Here is a 23,715-nt window from a genome sequence, read left to right on the forward strand (position 1 = left end):
GGTGCAAGAGGGAACGTATAGGCAGCGCGTAACCGCGACTGAACCGTATCACAAATTTTGCTGAGCTTGCTGTTGGAATGCTCCTGACATCTCGCATGAGCAAAAATGCATGAAGAGGGGGCACTTGGTCTCAGTTTTATTGTACATAAAAAATGTCACAGTTTCACCCTAAGGGCGAAGCAATGAATGCGATAGCAACACAGCAATGTTATACGAAGTAAGGTGAGCGGCTTTGGTAGCAATATGAATTGTAGTAAACATGAGCTGATTAAGTAAGCAGGTGTGCTGCGGCGTAAGTAGACCGACATGAAGAGAGACTCGATGACCACGAGAAGGCGCGTGTGAAACGGTGGTGTTGATGAGAAGCGCTTCCCGTGGGCAGCGCGTGCGAAGGGACACACCTGTAGCGCTGCACTGCCGATCCGGGCAGCATTGCATGCGTAGCGTGCGTTGGAAAATGTGGCCCGACTATTACTAACTGAATGAACAAGCGTGGTGTGAGCGCGCACAAACAAACATGAATAGATCACACTGAATGACTGCAGACAACGACCGTCAAAACTCTGGCAGCAAGCGGATACTCCGCAGCGGCGAAGGTGCGTGCGGTCTATCGCTTCAACGGAAACTGAGCGGCGAATGCACGGCGCATAAAGGTCAGAGCCGTGTGGAGATAAGAGACGGTGCCAGCGAGCGGCGAGCGCGGTTGTTGGCAGAGTGGAAGTGCGCCCCCCCCCCCCCCCCCCCCGCTCCCTCCGGAGCTGGCTGCCCGCTTCCTTGCTTGAGTGCGTTCGCTCTCCGTGATAGCGCGCGTCCCCGCACGCTTCCGCTCGGGCATACGGCACGCGGCGAATATTTTATCTATAGGGAACCTCACGGCGACGGCGACGGCGGCGACGACGGCGACGACGACGGCAGAAATCCGGTTGAAGTGTCCATATAATTGCTATCGCAATAAAAAATTACAGAACTTTCACCTGACGGGCGAAAAGTTGGCAGCGATAGCAATACGAGCGTTTACAAAACACACGCTTGCGTTAGGAGAGGGAGAAAGTGGAAGGAGTCCGATTCCCCCTTCTCCACCACGTGACCCACTCGACCACGGATTACACAGTCTCCAGGATTGGCACATCGTCTCTTACACCATCTCCAGAACACCTGCAGGACAGGTTCAGATGGCTATAAAAGCTGATTCATTGGTACACACGTCCGCTGCGTTATTTATTCGTTGAGAAGCACAATGACTCACGCCAAACCTCTCAGCTTCGGGACATCCTTGTAGTAAATCAGCTGGTTTGAGGTTAGAACCGCTATTGCCAACCAACGAGTGGCAAAAAGTGCCGAAGAAGCTATCGCTTAATATTTCAACCTCTAACAATGCTTCACTGTTCGTTTGGTTCGATGTTCCCATAGCTGCCAGGCTCTACCCTCCAACCCTTTGTTTTGCATTGGCACGGCCGTGCTGTGTAGTCTTTGGCGCGACAAAAAAAAAAAAAAAAAAACAATCGCTCTTGCTTTTAACACTATTTCCTTTTCCCAGTGGGCGGTGGCTCGGCGGGCTCTGTGTTGGCCAACCGCCTGTCGCAAGACCCCTCGCACCGGGTGCTGCTGCTTGAGGCCGGCGGCGTCGAGGATTCGGTGACGGACGTACCCATGCTGGCCTCCGTCAGCCACCACACGGACATCGACTGGAGCTTCGTCGCCGAGCCACAAGAGGGCTGCTCGTTCGCACTCAGGGAACAAGTGAGTGAACTTGCTCCTCTACACATATAGAGGCTGAGCAGCACATGCAACGCTGTTCGTTGCTTGCCTTTTCTATAGCAAAAAATAAAAAAAATACTCAACCATTTTTTTTGCACCAACAAATTAACGATGGCAGGCGATAATCCTGATGAAATTTCAGCAAAATAGAATGGTATTCTTCTTTTATTTCTGCGCAAGAACAGCAATTCCCGACGTTCTGCAAATTTCTTAATTTCAAATGTATTTTGCTGGGCGCCAAAAAGTTCGAAATTATGCAGATAAATGATGGCAAAATAAATTCGCAGTTTAAAAACGCATAAATAGTTACAAAGAAGTTCCTATCTTCAAACTTCCGGTACAAATCCAAGTTCGTCGTTTGTTTGTTTTTTCGTCCCACACAAGAAACTGAATTTAATTTATTTCTATTGACAATGTATGTTAGCAACACCGGGTATAAAAAGGTTGAAAGCATAGAACGCTATATTTCTTTCTTTACATTTCCTGCAATTACATAATCCGGATTTCCCACCTTGTGTCAGGATTTTTTCAGTCTAAAGCAACGGTGCGTACAGAAAAGAGTCGTACCCAATATAAAGCGCTTCCAAAGGACGAGGACAAAAACAGAGGACACTACAAGAGCGCTATAAATTTAGGCAAATGGGTTTATTTTAAACCCAGTCAGACACCTTTACATTGCGACGCCCAAATTACGTAACAAAATTCCGCACGCATAGCTAGGGGTTTCTTGCTTTTGACAAACTTATACATTCACGGAAAACCCGTTACACTATCAAATCGCGCATTAGAAGGCATTCTAAAAATAACAATTCTTTCTCTGTCAAAAACAGGGCTTACAGATTGACTGCCCAAATAGCTAATTCTCGTGGCTTTATTGTTGGGTTAGTTGATCTCTGTGTGTCGAGAAAATGGTGCTCTCTTAAATGCAAAAGAAAGCAGTTCACACCCACACGTTCTATGCTAAACGAACCTGTTTGTGTTATCAACCATGTGAAAAGAAACAGCGTTTGCCATTTGGGTCAGCGTGCTGTAATTAAGCTGGTTAAGAGAATCGTCATTGGTCTGTGCCTTGAAAACACTCATAACAAACCGTGTGGTCAGTTCATGGTGGAGAGCCTCGCGGCGTTTTACTCGTTCACCAACTACGTACATTGCACGGCCGCGCGCGGTCATGCGTGCTTTATCATGAAAGCGATCTGCAAATGGCTCGTACCTTTGTGCGTGCGGTATTCTCGTCGCTCAGTTTGCGTTGAAGCACGAAGGTCACTTCGCTCGCTGCTGCTGCCTCGCTTACTGACGCCAGCGTTTTTGCAGCGAGTGTCCGTTGTCATCGAGTGTGATGTGTTCATGCTTGCCTGTGCGCGCTGACACCATGCTTGTTAATTTAGTTAGTGAGCGAACAGTTCCAAGTTTATACGGCCGATAAAACTGCTATCGTTACTTCATATAGCGGTCTAGTAATTTGCTATTGTAATCGACGCTTCGCCTTTCGGGCAAAACTGCAGCTTTTTTCTTTCTTTTTTTAGAGCACCAATGTAAAAGTAGTTCTCTCAGTCAGCCCCATGCAAGTTGAAATAAAGCTGGAAGATGCGAAATCCAGCGCAGTATAAGATACACGCCTGCATAAAGCGTCATAGAACGCGGTTTGTGAATTACAAGTAAGCACTTGTGTACCAGAAATCTTCCCTACAGTAAAGTAGTATGCCGGGCAGACAAGCCGCTGCCGTAATGAGAGATTAAGAGGGCACTGTAATAATATCAAGATGGGGCGCGATGTATGGCTGCCATTAAACTGTAGCATGTGTGGATGCGAACCAGTGTTCTTTTTATTTTTTTTTTTCAAAAGGACGCGGTTTTATCGACACAACTCTTTATGTCGAACGCACAAGAAATAGAACCAGCGAAAATTGAAAATATGGGCACTGAGTGTGTGAACACTCCATATTTCTCTTTGTCAGACATTGAAATACCATTTATGAATGCATCCTTACGTTCCATTTGATAGTGTGGCAGGTGTTGTGTGAACGTGTAAATTTGTTAAAGGCAAAAAGGAGGCCATAACTCTGTGCATGGCATTTTGTTATGGCGTATGGGTGTCGTCATTGCACAAATGGGTTCCTCGGTTTGAAATAAACCATCTGTCGAAAGTTACAGGTCTTCCTTTTCAAGTGCTTTTTATTTGTTACTATGGTATATCAACAAGACCAAACGTTAGAACGTTAGTAAAATAGGCTCGATTCCGACCTATCGAGTAGTTTTGGCATTTCCTATGAGATCTTCGTTAAAATAAAAATAGTCGAGAACCCCTGTGTTTCCTTCGAACGGGACGTTTCCATCAGACGTACCGGCGGGGCACACTCGGTATGCCTTGATTGACCGTTGAAATACAACGATGAATATCGCGGATTAACAGCAATTTTCAATATTTCTCAAAACATTCAGGCGTATAAAACTTTCCAATTTATCAACATTAAAAAAATACTGTTTTCTATTGCACCGATGAACCTTCCATTACTGATGGTAACGCACATTTTACAATTAGAGAGCTGAAGATGCGCAGCAGTGAAGTCATTGCTATTCTGCAAGCCTCATTTACCATATAGGGTGTGTTTAAGATTATAGTAGTTTATTACAAAAAAGCTATCAGCATGACAAACGTGCCGTTTATACTACAGTGTTCCTAGGCAAGGCGGATATACTTCACTGCGAACCCCTTAGGTCTTAGAAGGCTATTTAAAAAAAGAAAGTGTAATTTGCTTTTATTGGAGCCTTGACGCAGTTCTTTGTGCAGCAAATTTGGAGTCAATAACATTTTATGCACCCCAATTTAAAAATTGGTTTAAAATTGCTCACGATATTCATTGTTGATTTTCAATGGTCAATCAAGGCATAGATAATCAAGGCCATCAAAGACGGCGAGCTACATTTTCTGGACGTCCTCGTGAAACGTGACCGGCACAACCTGGAATTTTCCATGTACAGAAAGAGCACACACACAGGCCGGTATCTGAAATTTAATTAAGTGCACCCGATGAACCAGAGGAGATCGGTGGTAGCCTCTCTTGTCGGCAGAACCAACCGTATCTGCACAACGCCACAAAGCCGGGCTGCTGACCTACAAGAAGTGCGCCAAAAATTCTCGGCGTGTGGTATACCCGAGGTCGTTTGTGAACTCGGTGGAACGCCATCTGTCTCAGCCCCCAAGACCTGACTGTGTGCTCCCAAGAAAACGCACCCCCATACCGTTTGTGCCGGGTGTGAGCGAGGGCTTAGCCCGCGTTCTACGTGGCTATGACGTCCCTGTAGTAGAGCAGTGCGCGGGCTCGGGCTTACCCGAAAGCCCGCGCCCGGCCCGGCCCGTGGGCCAGGTCGGGCCAGGTCGGGCCGGGTTGGGCAGTTTTCTCACGGGCTCGGGCCGGGCTCGGGTATTTCGACGCGGGCCCGGGCCGGGCTCGGACTTTCTGATGGTGTGCATGTAACGTGCAGCGAGTTATCCTCACGCGTCTCGACTCTGAAAAACCACTTTCCCCGGCGCAGCTGGAAGCTAGCAGTGCTACTCCTGTGTACTTCCCTTTTCTTCTTCCGTCGTATTTTGCGCTGTTTGAACAGAATGCAAAAGTCCAGTAAGACCGAAGTCGCCTCAAACCAAAGTATGCCATTGTATTCCTTACCTAAATCAATGTAATTAGTGTAAGCGGGTTCGCGACTTGCTGATTCTTCAAAGGCGAATTGGTAAAACGATGACTGGTAAGGTCACAAAATTCGTCATGCGGCTGAAATATGGCACTGCGTCCATCCATAATTGCACGCATGTTCTCAACTGGCCGCCAAGCAGCAGCACATTTTACGCTGCACCATAGAGGAACGAGAAGCTTTCTTTCTCCATTTACTCCATCCATGCGCTGCGCTCACGACCGGTCGTGGCGGCGCTTCGGCTATAGTTTACTATAGCTAGAATACGGTTGAGTGGGGCAAGCGGCTGGGGCGGCGCATGCTTTGCAGTGAGGCGCCCGACGTGGAAAAATACTGTGGTGACGTGGCGATAGAAGTCATCTTCATCTTTCTGGGGTTTTACATGCCAAAACCAGTTCTGATTATGAGGCACGCCGTAGTGGAGGGCTCCGGATTAATTTTGACCACCTGGGGTTCTTTAACGTGCACTACAACGCAAGCACGCGGGCGTTTTTGCATTTCGCCTCCATCGAAATGTGGCCGTCGCGGCCGGGATTCGATCCCGCGATCTCGTGCTCAGCAGCGCAACGCCTTAGCTGACTGAGCCACCACGGCGGGTGGCGATAGAAATCGCGCCGTTGGAAACTGCTGGCGATAATGCTCGGCAGGGTCATTCGTACTACTTTGCGCGCCGGTATTTGCGTTCAGACCGCTAAAATGGTGTTCATAATTGCATATGACATGTATTTCTGCCTTCACAATAAATTGCTTCTATTCTCTTTGTTTTATTTTTTAATGCCACTCGGTGGTCTTTTTAGGTCTCGGGCCGGGCTCGGGCCTAAGGTAAAGGGGTGGCGGGCCGGACCGGACGGGTAACGTAGATTATTTCCGGGCCCGGACCGGGCCCGGGTGTCGCCATAAAACTTTTGGTCGGGCTCGGGCGGGTAGCTTAGTGTAAAATCGGGCCCGGACCGGGGCCGGGCTGAAAAATCGGCCCGTGCAGTGCTCTACCAGGTAGCTCACGTGCCATCCCAAAAATTACGCCATCGGCTGGTAAACGTGAAGGACAAGCTTCCGAGTACAGTTTCCTGGCATCGTCTACGGGATTCCATGTGAAGACTGCGACTGCGTATATATCGGCGAGACAGGCAATTTCGAACAGCGGTTGAAGCAGCATGTCAACGATGTCAAAAAGGAAAAAGTAGCATCAAACGCCTTTGCAGAACATGCAGGTGACTTGGGCCACAGGATTGATTGGGATAACGCGAAGATATTAGAAAAAGAAAGAAAATTGACTTCAGAACACCACTTAGAATCCCTTCTAATCCAAATGACAGATAACACCCTCAACCGGAAGGACGGAACCCTCCCCGTCATATTTTAAAACCATACAAACATTGTGTCGCATGTCCTTGATTTTATTGTGAGCAAGGCTCCCGTCAGGGGAGCCGAAACGTCTTTTCTTGCATTCTGTCTGTGGTCGGTGTCCTTCTTTTTACCCTTCTTCAAGGCATACCGAGTGCGCCCCGCCGGTATATCTGACGGAAACGTCCCGTGACGAAGCCTGTGACGACGTTTGAATGATGCAACTCACTGCAAATGCAAGATGCTGGGCAGGCAACAGGTGCCGCAACGGGATGTGCGACGGCTGCAGCCTCCAGGGTCACTTTCAAATTTGTCGCAATTTTTGTCACGGCGCGTTTCCGTCTGACATGATGGCGGGGCCACCTTTTCTGCGCCCCCTGTGTGGTTGGTTTGGATATTGCCTGCATCGAGCATAAAACTTGATGATGAATGGTCGAATGGTGTGAGATTTCCAGTATTTACAAAAATGGGGGTGCAATAAAGAGTTACCGCCTACAAATTTGCCATTTAAACTACTGCCCCTTTTGTTATAATAAAAAGAACTTAACCAACAATATTGTGTTTATATTCCTTTGGAATTCACTATATTGCGGCAAAGTATGTCCGCTTAGGCGAGGAACTTATGTGCAATAACGCCGCTTTCGTTACGCTTAAGCCTTTGCATAAAAAAGTATAAAAAGAAAAGGACACCCTGTACTTTGTTGCCAGAACGTGCTACGAAGTACACTTCATACTGTCTCAACAGATTTCCTTAACAATACGGGACAAGATTATTTGAGAACTTAGTCAGTTATGTGGCACAATTTGTAGACATATATTTCCAGAATGGCGTGAATCTAGTGACTTCGCCCGAATTACTATGACTTTATTACCTCGCGGATTCAATCAGACGCTTGCTATATTTCGTTTATGCAGAAAAACAAAGAGCTGTCTTAGCAGCATCTTCATGCAGCCGGGTTTGCTCGAGCCACAACATTTATTTTTGCAGTAGGAAACATTGTTACCTAATTGTGCACTCCTAAATGAGCAACGTTGCGCAATATTTTTTGTGTCATTTCATAGTATTGTTAAGTTTCATGATAGCTGCTTGATTTACCGAATCACGTCTTTAAAATCTTTAACGACGCCTCAATATTACATGAACGCAGAACTGAACAGTGTGTGTCACGTCAGACAAGCGATCGCTAAGCAATTACGTGGTGGTGAAGGGGCAGGTTCTCGTAAGCTATAACCGAGTTGCGTGCGAAACTTTGCGAGGGCACATTTGCACATTTAACATCGACATAAAATCGGCCTAGTTGCGGGAGTTAGTCTAATAATAAAATTTTGTTATAATATTGAATAGATTAGCCGAACGCCGCCCTAGCGCCCGTAATGACGGAGGTTTTATCACATCGCTTTGAGTCACTTTGCTCAGAATTCATAAAGAATACTAGTCAGTTGCGCTTTTGTGTAAAAATAACTTATCATCCATATTCAGATTCTACAATATGTTGCATGGATAGTGGCGAGCTTCTCACAAGTGTGAGCCGAGAAAATTAAAAGAGCTACTAAATGCTGGAATTTAGGAGCCTACCCTCAGCGCCATTAAAGTAACATACGCCCACCCACCAGGTGACAGGCAACAAAAAGTACGGAAAACATTGATAGCACAGGATCCGTTGCAGGCATAATTAACTGTACAAGGTAGATATAGATGTTTCACGAATGACATAAATGACTAAAGAGTGGTCGGCGAAATGCTGTATTGATCATAGTATATAGTATAGATTACCTGATTAGGTCACACAAGCTAGGTGACTATGTGTGACCGCCTCTTTGATGATTCATTGGCCGAGAGGCCAATGAATCATCGTCATCATCAACAGGAGCATTCAGCGATCAATACAGCAGATGCATTAATGCAGAAAGCCTCTCACGCGAACTCACAAGGGCAATACAGAGAATATGCACACGTGCATACAGATAATGCCGTGAAATCATTTCTTGGGGCACTATAATGTAAAATGATTCCAAACTGTTTTGATTCCAAACTGCTGTTGTCAAATTTATGTAACCACCGACGCAAGCATCGGGCGGTGACCCGCAGCGTTGTCTGAACAACCCATATGATGTAACCTTTGTTCTCTTTCAAAACCAATAGCATTGCCTACACTCAGTGCTTTTTCTTATCTAATTGGTTGACAAAAGACGAGGAGCACGCTCTAGTGGCGAGGGTTTCGATGGGGCCAAGCCACACAGTGAAAATGGGTAACCGCATGAAGAGGTTGGTGCCGGCTTCTCCGATTGGTCCGCTTCGCCTTACTTAGCTTGCGGTAGCTGGTCGAAAATCGCGGCGGCGTGCAACGGAAGGATAAGAACACCGCTAAAACGGATCCTCAGCAAGGAAGAGTTGGCAGAGCGACGTCGTATGCATGCCGAAAGGGCTCGATAACGTTTTACTGCCACGCAAAAAGGTTTATCATGCGCAAATAAATACATGCTCACCGGCAGGTGCGAGTACAGAGGGCCTGAGCGATTGGCGGGCAGCCATCTTCTATTCCTTTCGGAACGGGGCAGTCTCTCGCTATTCAGAAAATTTTTCATTTTTGTTCGGCATATAAATGCATTTTTTTTTCGCGTACACGTCACTTTGACGCATTCAGTTTTCGCGGGGTCTTTTGAGATCGCGTGACAGACAGGCGAAGTGGGCGTAGCCCGAAAACATTGGACCAATAAGAGAGGGCTAATGGTGAAAAGGCGTCCAATCAGGAACATTTACTTTTTCATTTGTGCGGTTTAATCATGCCTGCATAATCAGTATGACGTTATATCAGATGGGGAGCTATTGTGGTTTTCGTGACGTCGCGTGACAGATAGGCGAAGTTGGGAGTGGCCTGAAAATGTTTTGACCAATCGTGGTGGGCTGATTGCAGAAATGGAATCAAAACAGTTTGGAATCATTTTACGTTATAGCGCCCCGTGATCAATTTTAGCAAAGTAAGCTACTGCCTTATTCTACCTGATTTTTATCCACGGTGTGCAGAAACCTGTGTGGACTCAGGGCAAAGTTCTGGGGGGCAGCAGCGTGCTCAACTTCATGATCTACAACCGAGGCAACCGGCGCGACTACGACACTTGGGCCGCAGGCGGAGCCACGGGGTGGTCGTACGACGAGGTGCTGCCCTACTTCAAGAAGTCCGAAGACAACACCAATGCCAGCTACGTGGCTAACGGTAGGTGTTCACTGTACCAGCTGTTGCAAGGCACCACGTTCACCCTTCTGCAGCAAAGTAGTTTGAAGTTTAATAGTATCTGTCATCCTAACCTCTATCGCCTTCCTGCGACAGCACTCACAAGTGCAGGTCCGCCTAATAGAAGTCACAGCACCCGCTCTTCTAGCTAACAACAAACAAGTTTTACGCCTGAAATAGTAAGTGGAGTTGGATTGAACCCCGCTAGCAGTTGGCTTTTGAACCCCGCTAGCAGCTTTTTCTAAATAAATCAATTTTGGAGCAGGGGTGTACATCATGGCATCTTGGTTATTAAACGCGCAACGAAGAAAATGGTTGGTAACTTTAGGGTGAAAGTGATGAGTCTTCCGCACAATGCACCATACAATAAAAAAATGCTGTGTTTGATGCGTCGACAGAACCTGAGACGGAATGCGCGATTCAGGGCACACAAGATAAAACGCGCATTTATGTGTGAGGAGCGAAAACGAGTGGAACCGTGCCAAGGTGTTAGTAGTCAGCGCCCTTGTCACGTATTCCCTTCGGGAGGACTGGCTGTTGGGCTAGTTGCTGTTTACTTAACGACATACTGCAGCGCGAAGGCACTATCACAAAGAAGACACAACACCTGTGACGTGTGTCTGTGTGTCTTCTATGTCGTTGTGCCTTCGTGCTGGAATATGTCGTTATGTGTTCCCTTATTCTTAACCGCGCTCCCAGCAGTGTTTGTAATTGCATGCGATCAAAACAACAAGCCCGGCTACACAGTTTTTTGAATCACGGCTTTGAGGCGGGTACATGCAGGAGTCGAACCACCCCGAAAGAACTGGATACAGCGAGAAGACAAACGACGAATGGCTTTGCCGTTTCCGGTTCTTACTTTGTTCAGTTCTTCCGTGGTCTTCGGGCTCCGAGAGTGAAACGCTGTCTTACAACATTCATGTGCTCGACATAGCATTTAGTGTGGAACTACTTGTGTTCCTGTGGCAATGGAACGTGCAGATATGGAATGTACTATGGTTTCAGCTGTATACAAAAAGACAGTACGGGCTCCTAAACGTCATTCCTCGTAAGGGGACTCGCCGTGGTGGCGTAGTGGCTATGGCGTTGGGCTGCTACGCCGGAAGGCGCGTGATCAAGTCCCGGCCGCGCCGGCCACCTTTTGATGGGGGCGAAATGCAGAAACGCCCGTGTACCGTGCATTAGGTGCATGCTAAAGAACCGCAGGCGGTCGAAATCAACCCGAAGACGATAGCGTGCCTCATAATCATTTGGTGGTTTTGGCACGACAAAACCCTGGAATTTTTGTTTCGTCGTAAATAACATAATCAGTACTTGCGTTATGTATGCTGGAGTGCCATGAATCCTACAAATAACAACTTTCGTCATAACTCTCAGCAGTCATCGTCGTTAGGGTTGAGGAGTCGCCTACAGCCTATTTTTTTCCTTGCTCACGACTACTTTTCTGTAATTTGTGTAAATAAGCAGTAACAAGTATAGTTCCAGCAAATAACTGCTTGAATGCTCGAGAGTCAGCGAAGCGCTGCTTGCTGAAGAGCTAGCGTGACGCGGCGCCGATTACGTTCCAAATGGAAGTCGCCACGAGGCCAACGGCACCAGCCTTGTTGTCACCCAGGCGGGAGCATTACGGGGCACGTTCTCAACAACGGAAAGTGTTGGTGCCGGTATCTTTGTGAGAATATGGTAGATGCACGAAATGACGCATTCAGGAAACGACCTCTAGCCTTGCCGACTTGATTGCTCTTAGGAAAGCGCGAGCGTGAACGTTGCGTGACTCGCTGCAGTGGTCCACACAACCTGAAATTGTTTCCCCGCAGGTAGAAAACGCGACTTGTGAATGCAGCTACCAGACAGTTTCAAAGACTTAGCGCTATGAATAAAAGGAAGAGGATATATATCAATATCATATCAATATCAATATTTATTTGACGACAAAATCAAATACAGGGTGGGTGTAAGTACACATTCGGAGGTCCCGAAGTAACAACTGTCGGGGGACCTCCTAACAAGACATGAAAAGGGGGGTTAGTAGGATCGTGGCAAACAGCGAGTCATGTCATATATATACAATTTCTATATCATCGGAAATGAACGGTAAGAGAGAAAAAAAATCTTTTAAAAACATCACAAGTATAATCACACAGTTAAAAAGAAAGAAAAAATTGCATAAATCATTAAAGATAACTCACAGAAATTCAAACGAGGATAAATGGCACGTAAAACTAACAACGAGAAGTATCAATTTATAGGCAAAATTCAGTGACTCGGTAATTTGGACAGTACATTGCATAATAGTAAATCAGAACAACATCTAATTATTTCTACGTTAGTTAAATTATACTATGTGTCAGATAAAGTGTTCATGAAATGCTCCTTCATTCTACGCTTGAATGATAATAATGTAGATGACTTCATATCAGATGGTATTGAATTCCAAACAGAAATGCCTGAAAACGCGACGGTAAATTTCCCATAATTAGTCCTTGCTTTTGGAAGAAGAAGATTGAGTTGTGCTGAAAATATTGTGTTGTTATAATTTATTAGGCTAGAGCGAGTAAAACCTGGAATATTAAGCTAGGTATTTATAAGACGAAACATAAGCAGTGACAGCTTATGATTAAATAACATGCGTAAAGGTAAAACATTTAGGGAACGGAATATGGGAGCAGAGGGAGATGTATGCGATTGGAATGCAATTAGTCGTAGTGCCTGCTTTTGCAAAACTTCTAGCTGATGAAGATGTATGGCATATGTATTACCCCAAGATGACAGGCAGTATGAGAGATTACTGTGTATGTATGCGTAATATAAAGACATGAGAATGGTTTGCTAAAATAAAGAGCGCTTTTTTATGATGATGTGAATACCAAATTTTTTGAATAAGTGATTGAATATGGCACTGGAACTTTAGGTTCTCATCTAGAATTACACCAAGAAATTTAGTAGACGCGGATCTTCTAAGTACATTATTATTTAGAGACACTACAATAGAGTCAATGTGATAAGTTCTTGAAGAATGGAATACCATAAGTGTTGTCTTAGATGGGTTAATGGATAGCTTATTTTTTACACACTATGAATGAACATTCGCTAGGTCAGCGTTAAGTTTATCCTGCAATGCGAGTAAATTTTTATCAGATGCGAAAATAGTGGTGTCATCGGCATAAAGAAGGCAGTGTGCATGTGTTAATATTTCTGGCAAGTCATTAATGAATATGAGAAATAAAAGTGGCCCAAGTATTGATCCCTGAGGCACGCCTGTTTTACAATTTTTGATGAGGAGAAGACACCATTAACTTCTACTATTTATGGTCGGTCTATTAGGTAGTTGCGAATTAATTGTAAAGGCGGCCCAGAAATGCCATAAGATTCAAGTTTACTTGAAAGAATACGATGGTTAATTGTATGAAACGCCTTAGTGAAATCAATAAAGAGAGCACCCACTAAGAGGCCTTGATCGATGGATAACTTAACCCTCTCAGTAAAAGTAATAAGTGCTAGTTCAGTTGAAAAATTCTCACGAAAACCAAATTGATCAGGAGTTAAAAGATTAAATTTCGATAAGTATTTAGATAAGCGATTGTGTATTAGTTTTTCGATCACCTTATTGAAGAAAGACAAAATGCAGATAGGACGATAATTACTCATGCACTTATGGTCACCTTTTTTAAATACTGGGATTACTTTACCTGTCTTCAGGCGATTAGGAAAGATGCCATCTATAAATAATCTGTTTGCTATATGTGCTAACGCAGGAGAGATTTCGTTAGATACAAGCTTAATGCTAGAGGGGCGTATCAAGTCGAGGCCTGGGCCGGTTGTTTTAAGAGACTTGATAATATTACATACTTCTAGCGATGTTGTGGGGAACAGGTAAAAGGAATGAGAACAGCGCGGAAAATTAAGTAACGTTGAATCAGGCTGACTACCGCCCGTAATACTAAAATGGTCACTGAAAACATTAGCTATGTCTTGAGAGTCAGTAATATTAACAGAACCATGGTTCACACACGATATATGATTTTTAGTTGTACGAATGTTCAAGTATTCCTTAATAACCTGCCAGTTTCGTCTGGTATCACTTCCATTTTTCCTTATTTTATTTTCGTAATAATTACGCTTGCCATTTTTTAAAGTGGCTGTTAGAACATTTGAATATGTGTGGAAGTGCAGTCGCAACGCATTATTGAATGGCTGGACTTTAAGTTTCTTACGAAGATTATCTCTTTTTTTAATGGACCGTAATAAAGAATCACTAATCCAAGGCTTTCTTGGCGAGCTAAACCATCGCGTCACAGTACTGTTACTTGTACATAAGTTAGAGCATTCGGATATTTTTGCAAAAAAAGATTAAAGAGCCCTTTCGCCACATTTCTCTTCAAGCACGTCAGCCCAGTCAATCGCACGAATCATACGAGTGAATTTATTAGAATCAAAGAATGTCCTGACATATTTTGCGGCTGGAGAAGGCATTACCGAACCTATGCAAAAAAATATAGGGTAATGGTCTGTTACGGCATAGTCTACTATTCCAGCTGTGCTAAAATCAGTAAGTATGCTAGACAGTACATGGTCAATAAAGTATTAGGTCCGCCTATTTCACACCTGGTTGGAGCTGTAATTAGAGAGGAGAGTCCACAGCTAAGATAAGTACGTAAGTACTCAGAGCAACATTGACTGTCAGGGTTGATAATGTTGATGTTAATGTCGCCACATATCACAATATCCTTGTTTTCATCAGTGACTATGTTTAGTAACTGCTCAATTTCTTTACAAAACTCGATGTAGGAGGAAGAAGGTGAACGATAAATGCATGAAATTATGATGTTATGTTTGGCAGGCAGCTGCAGAGTATTACTCTCTACTTCTAACCACACTGATTCACAGAGACAATGACGAAAAAAAAGATCATGGCGACGCTTATATGATAATGAAGATTTTACTAAAATGGCCGAACCGCCACTACGATAACCTTCACGATGACAATATTCAGAAGTGTAGCCAGAAAGACCGTATAGATTCCCGTCATGAGACGATAACCACGTTTCAGATAGGCATACGAAAGAGAAGGCATGATCAAGACTATGGAGGTTCAGCGAACACTTTCAAACATTTTTAAAAAGTGCCTGTGGCAGCTAGAAGAATTCTAGTTCATGAGGTGGTCTACCCGAAGGGGCTGACATTACTTGCACAAAATACTGAAGTGAATATTCGGATGATTAACAAAAATTCACTGATTAAGTCTTTAACTCATTATCTTGTGGCAGCCTATTGCAATTTACAAATTATAGCGGGTGAGACTGCAAGGCATATCTAATTGAAAAGAATTGTGTTGATGACACCATTTACAAGGTACGCGCCGTCAAATTTGCGGTAAAAATTCACGTTTCGTTCCACTTACTTTCATAACAAAACTTAGTTTCATGCATTGAAAGACAAAAGTAACTCGAACGCCAATGCATTTCTCCGCAAAGTTCGGGAATGAATATCTCGAAACTAGTGTCATCCTGAGAGTTCGTTCCAAGTGGATCCGCCTTGCGAAGTCCCAGGCTAGCATTTGTAAATTGAGATGTGTGCAATAATGTAATTAGTTAAGTACATAATTTGTGAATTTTTATTAATTAGTCGATGATGCATTTCAATTTTTTTGTGCAAGTAATGTACGCCTCTTCGAGTAGACCAGCTCATGGACTAGAATTGTGCTACCTGCCACAGGCAATATTTAAAACGTTTTGAAAGTTTTCCCTCAGACACCCGGTATGCAACCAGCTGAATGCTATACGAGGTATAGAAAGGAAGAAAAAAGAACTTTAGGCGACCTTAATGTTCCATTTAAGTGTCTTTAATGGCGCTAGCCCCTAGAGCTTAGGTTAACACACGTCCTTCTCCTACCACACCTGGAAGAGCAACTGACGACGTGTTCTAACGCACCGGCGGAGCGCGCGTTATCAACCATTACCTCCTTTTAGGTGTTTTTTTTATTATTCTCACGCTTTCGGAGACACCTCCACTTCCGGTTGCCTGAAGCCACTTCCAAGTGCTCGTTGAGAAACATAATGTCGCTAGGTGCTAGTGCCATAAAAAAAAGTTTTGACTTCGGTCGACTTGTCTATGGATTTAATCGAGACGTAAAGGTACAGGTTGCCAACGTAACGGTAAAAACCGCGCAATTTAGAACATTTGTTAATGTTAAATGATAATATTAAACACAGTTAATTGGCCATTTTCTTAACTAAACTAATGCTCCTATATCATACCTATCCTATACGACTCTTCACTTGAACCATAACCTCCTTTTAGATGGGTTTTATTATTTTCACGGTTTCGGTGACATCTCAACTTCCGGTTGCTTGAGGTGGACTTCTGGTGTGCTCTTTGAGAAACGTTATGTCGCTAAGTGCTACGGCCATAAAATTGATATACTTATCCGCAAAATACGCTCACAGATGACGTGGCAGTATCCAACTGTATATTTTTATGTAATATAAATATGAAACATGAATGAGAAGAAGATGGAGTCTGATTTTATTCGCAATGATTTGAAGCCAACGAAAGCATACAGTACATGATTTGGTGTTTCAATTGAAGCGTAAAAATGAGAAGCTAAAGGAATATGAAACAGGGCGAAAAAAAAAAAAACTGGTCGCATGTGGAGGGCGTGGGTTCAGCAAAATAATTGCGCTGCGTTTCCATGTACCCTTCAGCCATGTACCATCCAGCCAAAGTGAGCGCTATCCAGAGTGCTATCTTCAGGGAGTGCACGTGCTTTCGTGACGTGTTGCGAAGCAACAGTTTAAACCGTCACTATAGGAAACAAGCGTGGTATGTCGAGTGGGCCCGGCGCAATGCTGCACTTCAGAGCAAGTGCTGGATGCGTTGTGGCACTCCTGCTTTTATGTGCACAGTCCACATTGCAATTTAGCGAGAAAACACTGAAACTTGACTGCACCGCGAAGAATAATTCTCGCTATTTCCGAATAACTCTTGCACTACTTAACAATGACAAATTCGAACGCTTTGAAGAATGAGAGCCGAGCGTAATTAAAAAAAAGTAATGAGCACCTCAACTGGGAAGTGACTGCAGATTCGGTAGGAAATACACTGCAGCTATGCCACGTTTTGGGGTCTCATGTGCTTGAATGCGAGAACACGCCGCAAATTCAGTATATACCTACTGTAACGCCCACGACGCATTTATTAAGCACGACAGCTTGGCAGCTTGTTTCCACTTACAGTCAGCAGTCACTTCCACATTGAGGTGCGTGGTATTTCCATTTAAATTAGGCTTAGCGCTCATTCTACAAAGCGGTTGAGTTTCCACTGTGAAGGGGTGCAAGTTTAGGTCGGTAATTGCGATGGGTTGCCTCCTCAGCGAAGTCTCGTATCACTGTTCGGCCCTGATTTGGTTATACCACGGGCAAAAGTATAGCATTTATAATAATCCTTGGCTCTAAGAGCGGCATCAATGATCAGTGCTGCTCCTTTCCGGCACCTCAAGCCGGCGGCTCCGTCATCGAGGAACACCATTGCCGCATTGTATACAAACGCCGCTCCTGAAATTGGCCAGGCGCGGCAGTTTAGATGTGGCAGGCATCGTTAGCGCGTGTCCTTTTTATCTCTGCCCGAGGAAAGGCGCGCTAATTTATTTTTCCTTTGTTCGCGCTTGCCAGGGTCATGCTGCCGGTACAGTGGACGGCTGCTCCGTGATCTGTCAGCGCAAGCGCGCCGCCTTTCCTGCTCACGTGAGAGCCATGCAGTGTCGGTTTCGTGCGCCCGCGGCTGCGTTCTCGTTTACCTCTCGGGACTCTGTTTGACCTCGACGAACGATAAAGCATTGTGTAGCCTTGTCCCGTTACGTGGAGGCATGCCTAGAGGCTCTGGCCCAGCCTGTGCATGCTTTATCCCTTCACCCGGCGACCCTCTTTGGCTCACGGCATCGCGCTTAATTAAGCACGCCGGCAGTACACGTGCGAATGATTATCAAGCCTGAATCCTTTTGCCACGCATGAAGACACCCTCAAACAGCTGCATACGCTTTCCCGGGAGAACAGCGTAACGCTAAAGGGCAAGTTATTCACTCAGTGTTACCCTTCGTACGCAGCGCAGTTCTAAAACCATTCTTGCTTTTTTTTTCTGCGCACATTTCGTTGAATTAGAATGCAATGCCTTTATAATCAAGCACTACGAAAAGTTACGTGAGGACGGTTTGCGCTGGTTTGTCCGCCTCTGTTGGTTATAAGTGTACTTTAGTAGACGGTTTATGTTGAGAATGCGGCTCTTCACTCGCCGTCTAAGGGCAGCAATTTAGTGACACGCGTACTGCATCTGACGGTGTAATGTGCAGTTGCGAGAAGCACCAGTGGCGCTTTTGGAACACAGGAAGTGATGCTCTCTTCATCCTCACTGATCAAATGGTGAATGCGTTGATTTAATTTTCCTTAAAATGTCGGAGCTCTAACCCAAAACTCCTTACATATATCTTTAAAAAAAATAGGGCGATTCATTACGCTCTTCCACCCCGAGTCAAAACCTCTGGACAGCTTGCAAATTCCTGCAAACGTCGTATGACGTTACTACTGTAGTTCGTATTGATGTCTATTAATATTCTTGGCATTTACCAGGAGTCTTATTTAGGCGTATTGGTATTTATTGATATCTCTGGTGTTATTGAAATTACCTGGTACTTATTTCAGTCAATTTGACCCGGTGTCTCATTCTTGCTCAAAGATTTTTCCTTTCCGTTCTGTAGCCCGTGTGCTATCATTTGACTGTTTATTTTTTCAACCCGACTGAATAATCGTAGTACCTTCATTTTCAATTTGATATTTTCACGAAACAAGTATTTCTGCTGTTGTCTAGGGTGCTTCTCCTTTGTGAGTCTGGATGCCTAGAGTAGAATTTGTATAGCTGCCTTTGGCAATACGTCATATTTGCTTTGGCCATAAACCATTGAATAATTCATTCATTCATTTATCAATTCATACCATTGTTAATGCTGAAATAAATCAAGGTAATATATCAAATGTAATAAATAGCTTATAATAACTGAGTCTGTGGCTCACAATTAAAGAAATTACACTCCAACATACCGATTAAAATGTCTTCACAGCAGGCCTTTCTATAGATTTCAGAAAGGCATTTCATTCCTTAAGTCAAGAAACTTTATGGCGCAAACTGTGCATACACTGTATTCGTGGTACATCACTGGTCTTGGTGATACGTTACCTATTTAAGCGACTAGTATGCGCTCATTTACGCAATCACTCGTCGGTCTTTCTACCGGTTTTAAGTGGCGTACCACAAGGGAACCTATTAGGCCCGTTATTGTTTAACATATATATTACTGACATTATTAATATTGATAACGCCACAAAATTTGGGATCTACGCGGACGACACTTCTATCAAGCCCAGACGCTGTCGAATTATTTACTAGGTGTAATACATTACTACAATTATTTCTTTGGTCTAATGAAAATTTATTAACGATCAACCTAACGAAATGAAAAGCTGTAATTTTTCGAGCCATAAATAAAAAAATTCTTCAAACACAGCCACTTGCGTACGCCGGTCACGAAATCGATGTTGTCAGTGAATACAAAATTCTTGGTGTCCCCTTTTCTTCTCCCCCGAGTGGCGATCAGCATGTCACCAATGTGCGTAAAAAAGCTGCTTCTACAGTTGCGTACTTGCTCGCTGTCGACGTCTCCTCCTGACACAGGCTAAGATACAGATGTATCACGCACTTTTGACACCAAACTCAAGTTATTGGAATCAAGTGTGGGCGACGCCGACTAAACCCAACACTGAAAAACTTCAGGTTTTACAAAAGAAGATTATTCGCCATATAGCTAATCTTGATTATATGTCGTCAGCAAGACCTGCATTAAATAAGTACGGTATTTCCACTGTTGAACACATGTATGCGTTTCGTATTCTGCGTTCCTTCTATTTTGCTTCTAATGTTTTAAGCAGTTTTTAGCAAATGCAGCATGCCTAAAACCGATGGTTCCGACCGCGTGTACCAGAAACAGCGATCACTGGTAAGTTCAAAAATATCGAAATAATTATGAACGACAAACAACTTACCAAGTATACTAAACCAGTACAAGCACACCATAAATTTCTCATTGCGAGAACTACGCATGTACTTTGTAAACATGGGGTAATAGTATTGCTGTGTTCATGTTCTAACATGCTTGAAGTGCTTTTGGCCTGGTACTTATATTTCTGTTGTTCCTTTACTTCGTTTGTACATTATTTGAAAACAGAAAATTCGATGCCGTACTATAAGTGTTTTTCTAATGTGTAAACACAACAAGAATCACTTAGCGTAGCGGGCATGCAATTGTTATCTGTGCCCTTGAATTTATGTACAATAATGGCTGTCGTTCTTGCCAACTGTCATGCAAGGAAGAGCTAGGCTTTGTCAAGCTGCTGCAGCTTTTAGGCGGCGAACCTCACCAGAAAGCTTATTTTTTAGTTTTTTTCTTCTCACTTTCTTGGAAGTAAAGCGAATTGAATTGGATATACCGAGAGTACACATTCTATAATAAAGCGAAAGCCTTAAAACTACGCTTATTAAAAATAACCTACCAAATGTTTTACCTACCTCATCTGAACAGTCGTTGGAAGTTGGAAGCGCCCACATGCGTCGCATCAGAGAGGAGCAGCTGATTTATTTAATTCGATTCTTTTTAGATAACCAAGCCCTTATCTAATTATGAGGCAGCCCGTTAATTTATTTTGACCACCTGGGGTTATTTAACGGGTACTGAAATATTAAGTACACAGCCGTTCTTGCAATTCGCCCCCGTCGAAATGCAGCCGCCGTCGTTGTAGGGATCGAACCCTCAAGCTCAACAGCGCTAAGCCATAGCCGCTAAGCTATCGCGGTAGGTAAGAGGAGCAGCGTTGCACTATTTAGATTTTGTCCAGAGAAATCACTACCCACGTAAAAGTCTATTAAAGACCGAAGTCACACATGTTCATGGATACCTATCACTGTACCACAGGTGTTGCAAGTGCTCGGTAGAGTAGAATAATGAAGAATGGCGTCGCTTTCCTGAGGGACACACCACGACACTGTCGCAACAAAGGGAGCGTTGTCAATTCCCATTGCTTGTCCGGCGTCTGTTTACGAGAGTTGCCGTAACCCCCAATAAAATAGGTTGACGCTGGGTACATGTACCGCAAATGTAAACCATTGCCGAGAGTCCCAGGTCCCTGGATAATGGAGCTAAATATGTGTGAAGGAGCTACTCCTGCAAAAGGGTAGCGTTATACCGTGTTCTCTTGATTTTCTAACACGGCATTTGAGACGGTTGCACCGCTCGAGGACGTATTGACAGACAACACGTGAATGAAATAAAATAAATAAAAAAGAACTTGTACCGAACCCACCTCAGAACGAACGTCGACGTTACTGAGATTGGCGCAGTGTTGCGACACACCACATCGCCATCGCGGGCACACCAAGCGGCTCCCTCGCTGGCAGTCGCAATGCCAAATGTTACCACGATACTGTATATTGTTATCACTGCATCTCAGTTGAATCTCCGTGGCATGCCTAGTATCTGGGGCTGCAACTTCGTTGCAATGGTTATCCATCAAGCGGACACGCTCAGCGCGGAGGTGTCCGTTGTGCATTCAGCGAGATCATTATATTGAAGGCTACACACCCCTTGCGTCACCTTGGCACATCCATTCTGGGCGATTGGCCTATAATGGGCACACAACAATACCGAGTGACCTAGGTTGTCCGCTTGGCAAGACAGCAGCCAGCACATAGCTGGTGGCCCAAGCTAGTAGACAACTTAAGTCACTGCGTGAAAGAGGCTAGGCATCAACATATTGCAAAGTGGGCGAGGTTACCAAAGAATACTAATCGTATTAGCAAAGCAAAAGTCAACCTAGGCGGGTTACGCTCAGAGAGCGGTGCTGAACAGGCTTGTTGTTGTAAAGAATCTTCTATTGACCGCAATCAAAACAGACAGCTGTGGTTAGCTTAGTTGCACCACTGCCGTACGACAGCAATTTCTCAGTCCTGAGTTACAAATGTACTGTTTTTTAGAAGAGTACCGCGAAAATGGGAATAATTCACTATACTTGGCTTTTCGTGACATCAACCTCTTTAGAAAGCTCACAGCGGATCATTACGGGGCTAGTGCCACGAATGCATGGTTGGGCTCAAGGAAAAAAAATATCGTTCTAATGATATCGGTATACTTAAAACCTACAGAAGCGCTTGTGCGGAACGTATGAGAGACTTCGCTATGATGTGCCTTTACGCCCTTCTTTAGCTCAATCACCCTCACAAGTTAACAACGACAAACAAAAGCCACAACAACGGCCATACCAATCACAGGCGTTAAGTATGTGAAAGCCTGGAATCGCAGGTTGTTCAATACCAGTCGACAACAAATCGCCATCCACGTCTTCTGCACCAAGACGCATGGAGTTCTGCTCAGCACTTTAGTACCGTGAAAAATTGTCGATGACGTAGCACAGATTTTGCGCATCGAGCGAGTCGTAGCGCAGACACCGAGCAAGGACACGAGAAGGCTCAGAATAATACACAAACGCAGCGCTACTGGCAACCAACAGACTTTATTTTCAAAACCAAACCATACAGACATCTCACGCACACCGCGATAGAGATTACGTGAAAGCAACAAGTTCTAATAAAAAAAATAAAAGAAATGTAGCCAGGAAACTGCATGATTCTTCCAGATGATTGGTCTAGCTGAGCTAAAAATAGATTGCTTAACACACAAGCTAGGCAGGAGCCAATAAAAAAAAACATTTTTTGAAGGAATACACCATTGTTCTAGTGGATGAAAGTTTAGGATGAGTAAATGTACCCCTTTAAGTAATTTACCGCTTAAATGTATCGCTTACGGAAATTTCAGCCGTACTTTTCAGTGCGGCTGAAATTTTCGTAAGCCAATTTTCAGCCCTTCGGTAATGAATTTTTTTAGTTTGACATATACGGTGTCAGTGGGAACACCTGGGCTCAAAGTTTGTGAACGAGCACGTCGTGTAGTTTTTCAAGAGCATACAACATTCTTTATATTATGTGGCAGCGACTGAAAAATTTGGATTTAATTTCCGCCAATAGCTTTGTTGGCTATAGTAATGCGCATACAAAGAAATATAACTGTACCAAATAAAACGAAGCTTAGCACACGTGCCGATAACTTTTGTTCTCAGTTGCATTGTACGCTAAGTACTTGTACTTCATATGTCAAGCGCCTCAAAGCGATCTTCAACTTCTTTTAAATCTAGCGAACAGGTTGTGCGCCCGAGTTCAGTCAGTCTTCTTTGGTTTCATTAATGAATAATCTATATGCAACTGAATGTCCTGTGGGGTTATATCACATTCCTACCTAAATTAGAGTTCCGAACGAGCAATTATGCCTAAAAACAAGACAAATGAGAAATATGCTTGTAGAAAATGCTCCGGGAAACCTATGCAAAAAAAAAGAAAACGAAGTGACTACTACCAAGCTCGATTTTAGAACCACTGAGCCCGGATGGCGTCAAATTCGTACGCCGCGAAATGAGGTATCATTTGAGCCCGGAAATAAATTGCTAAATTTGTTTTCCAGATCTGTCCAGGCTTTCGCAATTATATGAGCTAGATTTGTCCATAAAATATCCGAGCTAGATCTGTCCATATATATAGA

The 23,715-nt window shown here is 44.1% G+C and overlaps 1 protein-coding gene across 1 annotated transcript in view; it reads left to right on the forward strand.

The window, feature by feature from the left end:
- Positions 1-23,715, forward strand: part of LOC119444220 (glucose dehydrogenase [FAD, quinone]-like) — a 102,278-nt gene that overhangs the window by 30,178 nt on the left and 48,385 nt on the right. Inside the window, exons 3-4 of the mRNA XM_049664497.1 lie at positions 1,538-1,740; positions 9,821-10,010. Of these exons, the coding sequence (XP_049520454.1) occupies positions 1,538-1,740; positions 9,821-10,010 (393 nt within the window). The remainder of the gene's footprint in view (positions 1-1,537; positions 1,741-9,820; positions 10,011-23,715) is intronic.

The sequence above is a fragment of the Dermacentor silvarum genome, chromosome 3 (assembly GCF_013339745.2).
Source record: "Dermacentor silvarum isolate Dsil-2018 chromosome 3, BIME_Dsil_1.4, whole genome shotgun sequence".
NCBI classification, from domain to species: domain Eukaryota; kingdom Metazoa; phylum Arthropoda; class Arachnida; order Ixodida; family Ixodidae; genus Dermacentor; species Dermacentor silvarum.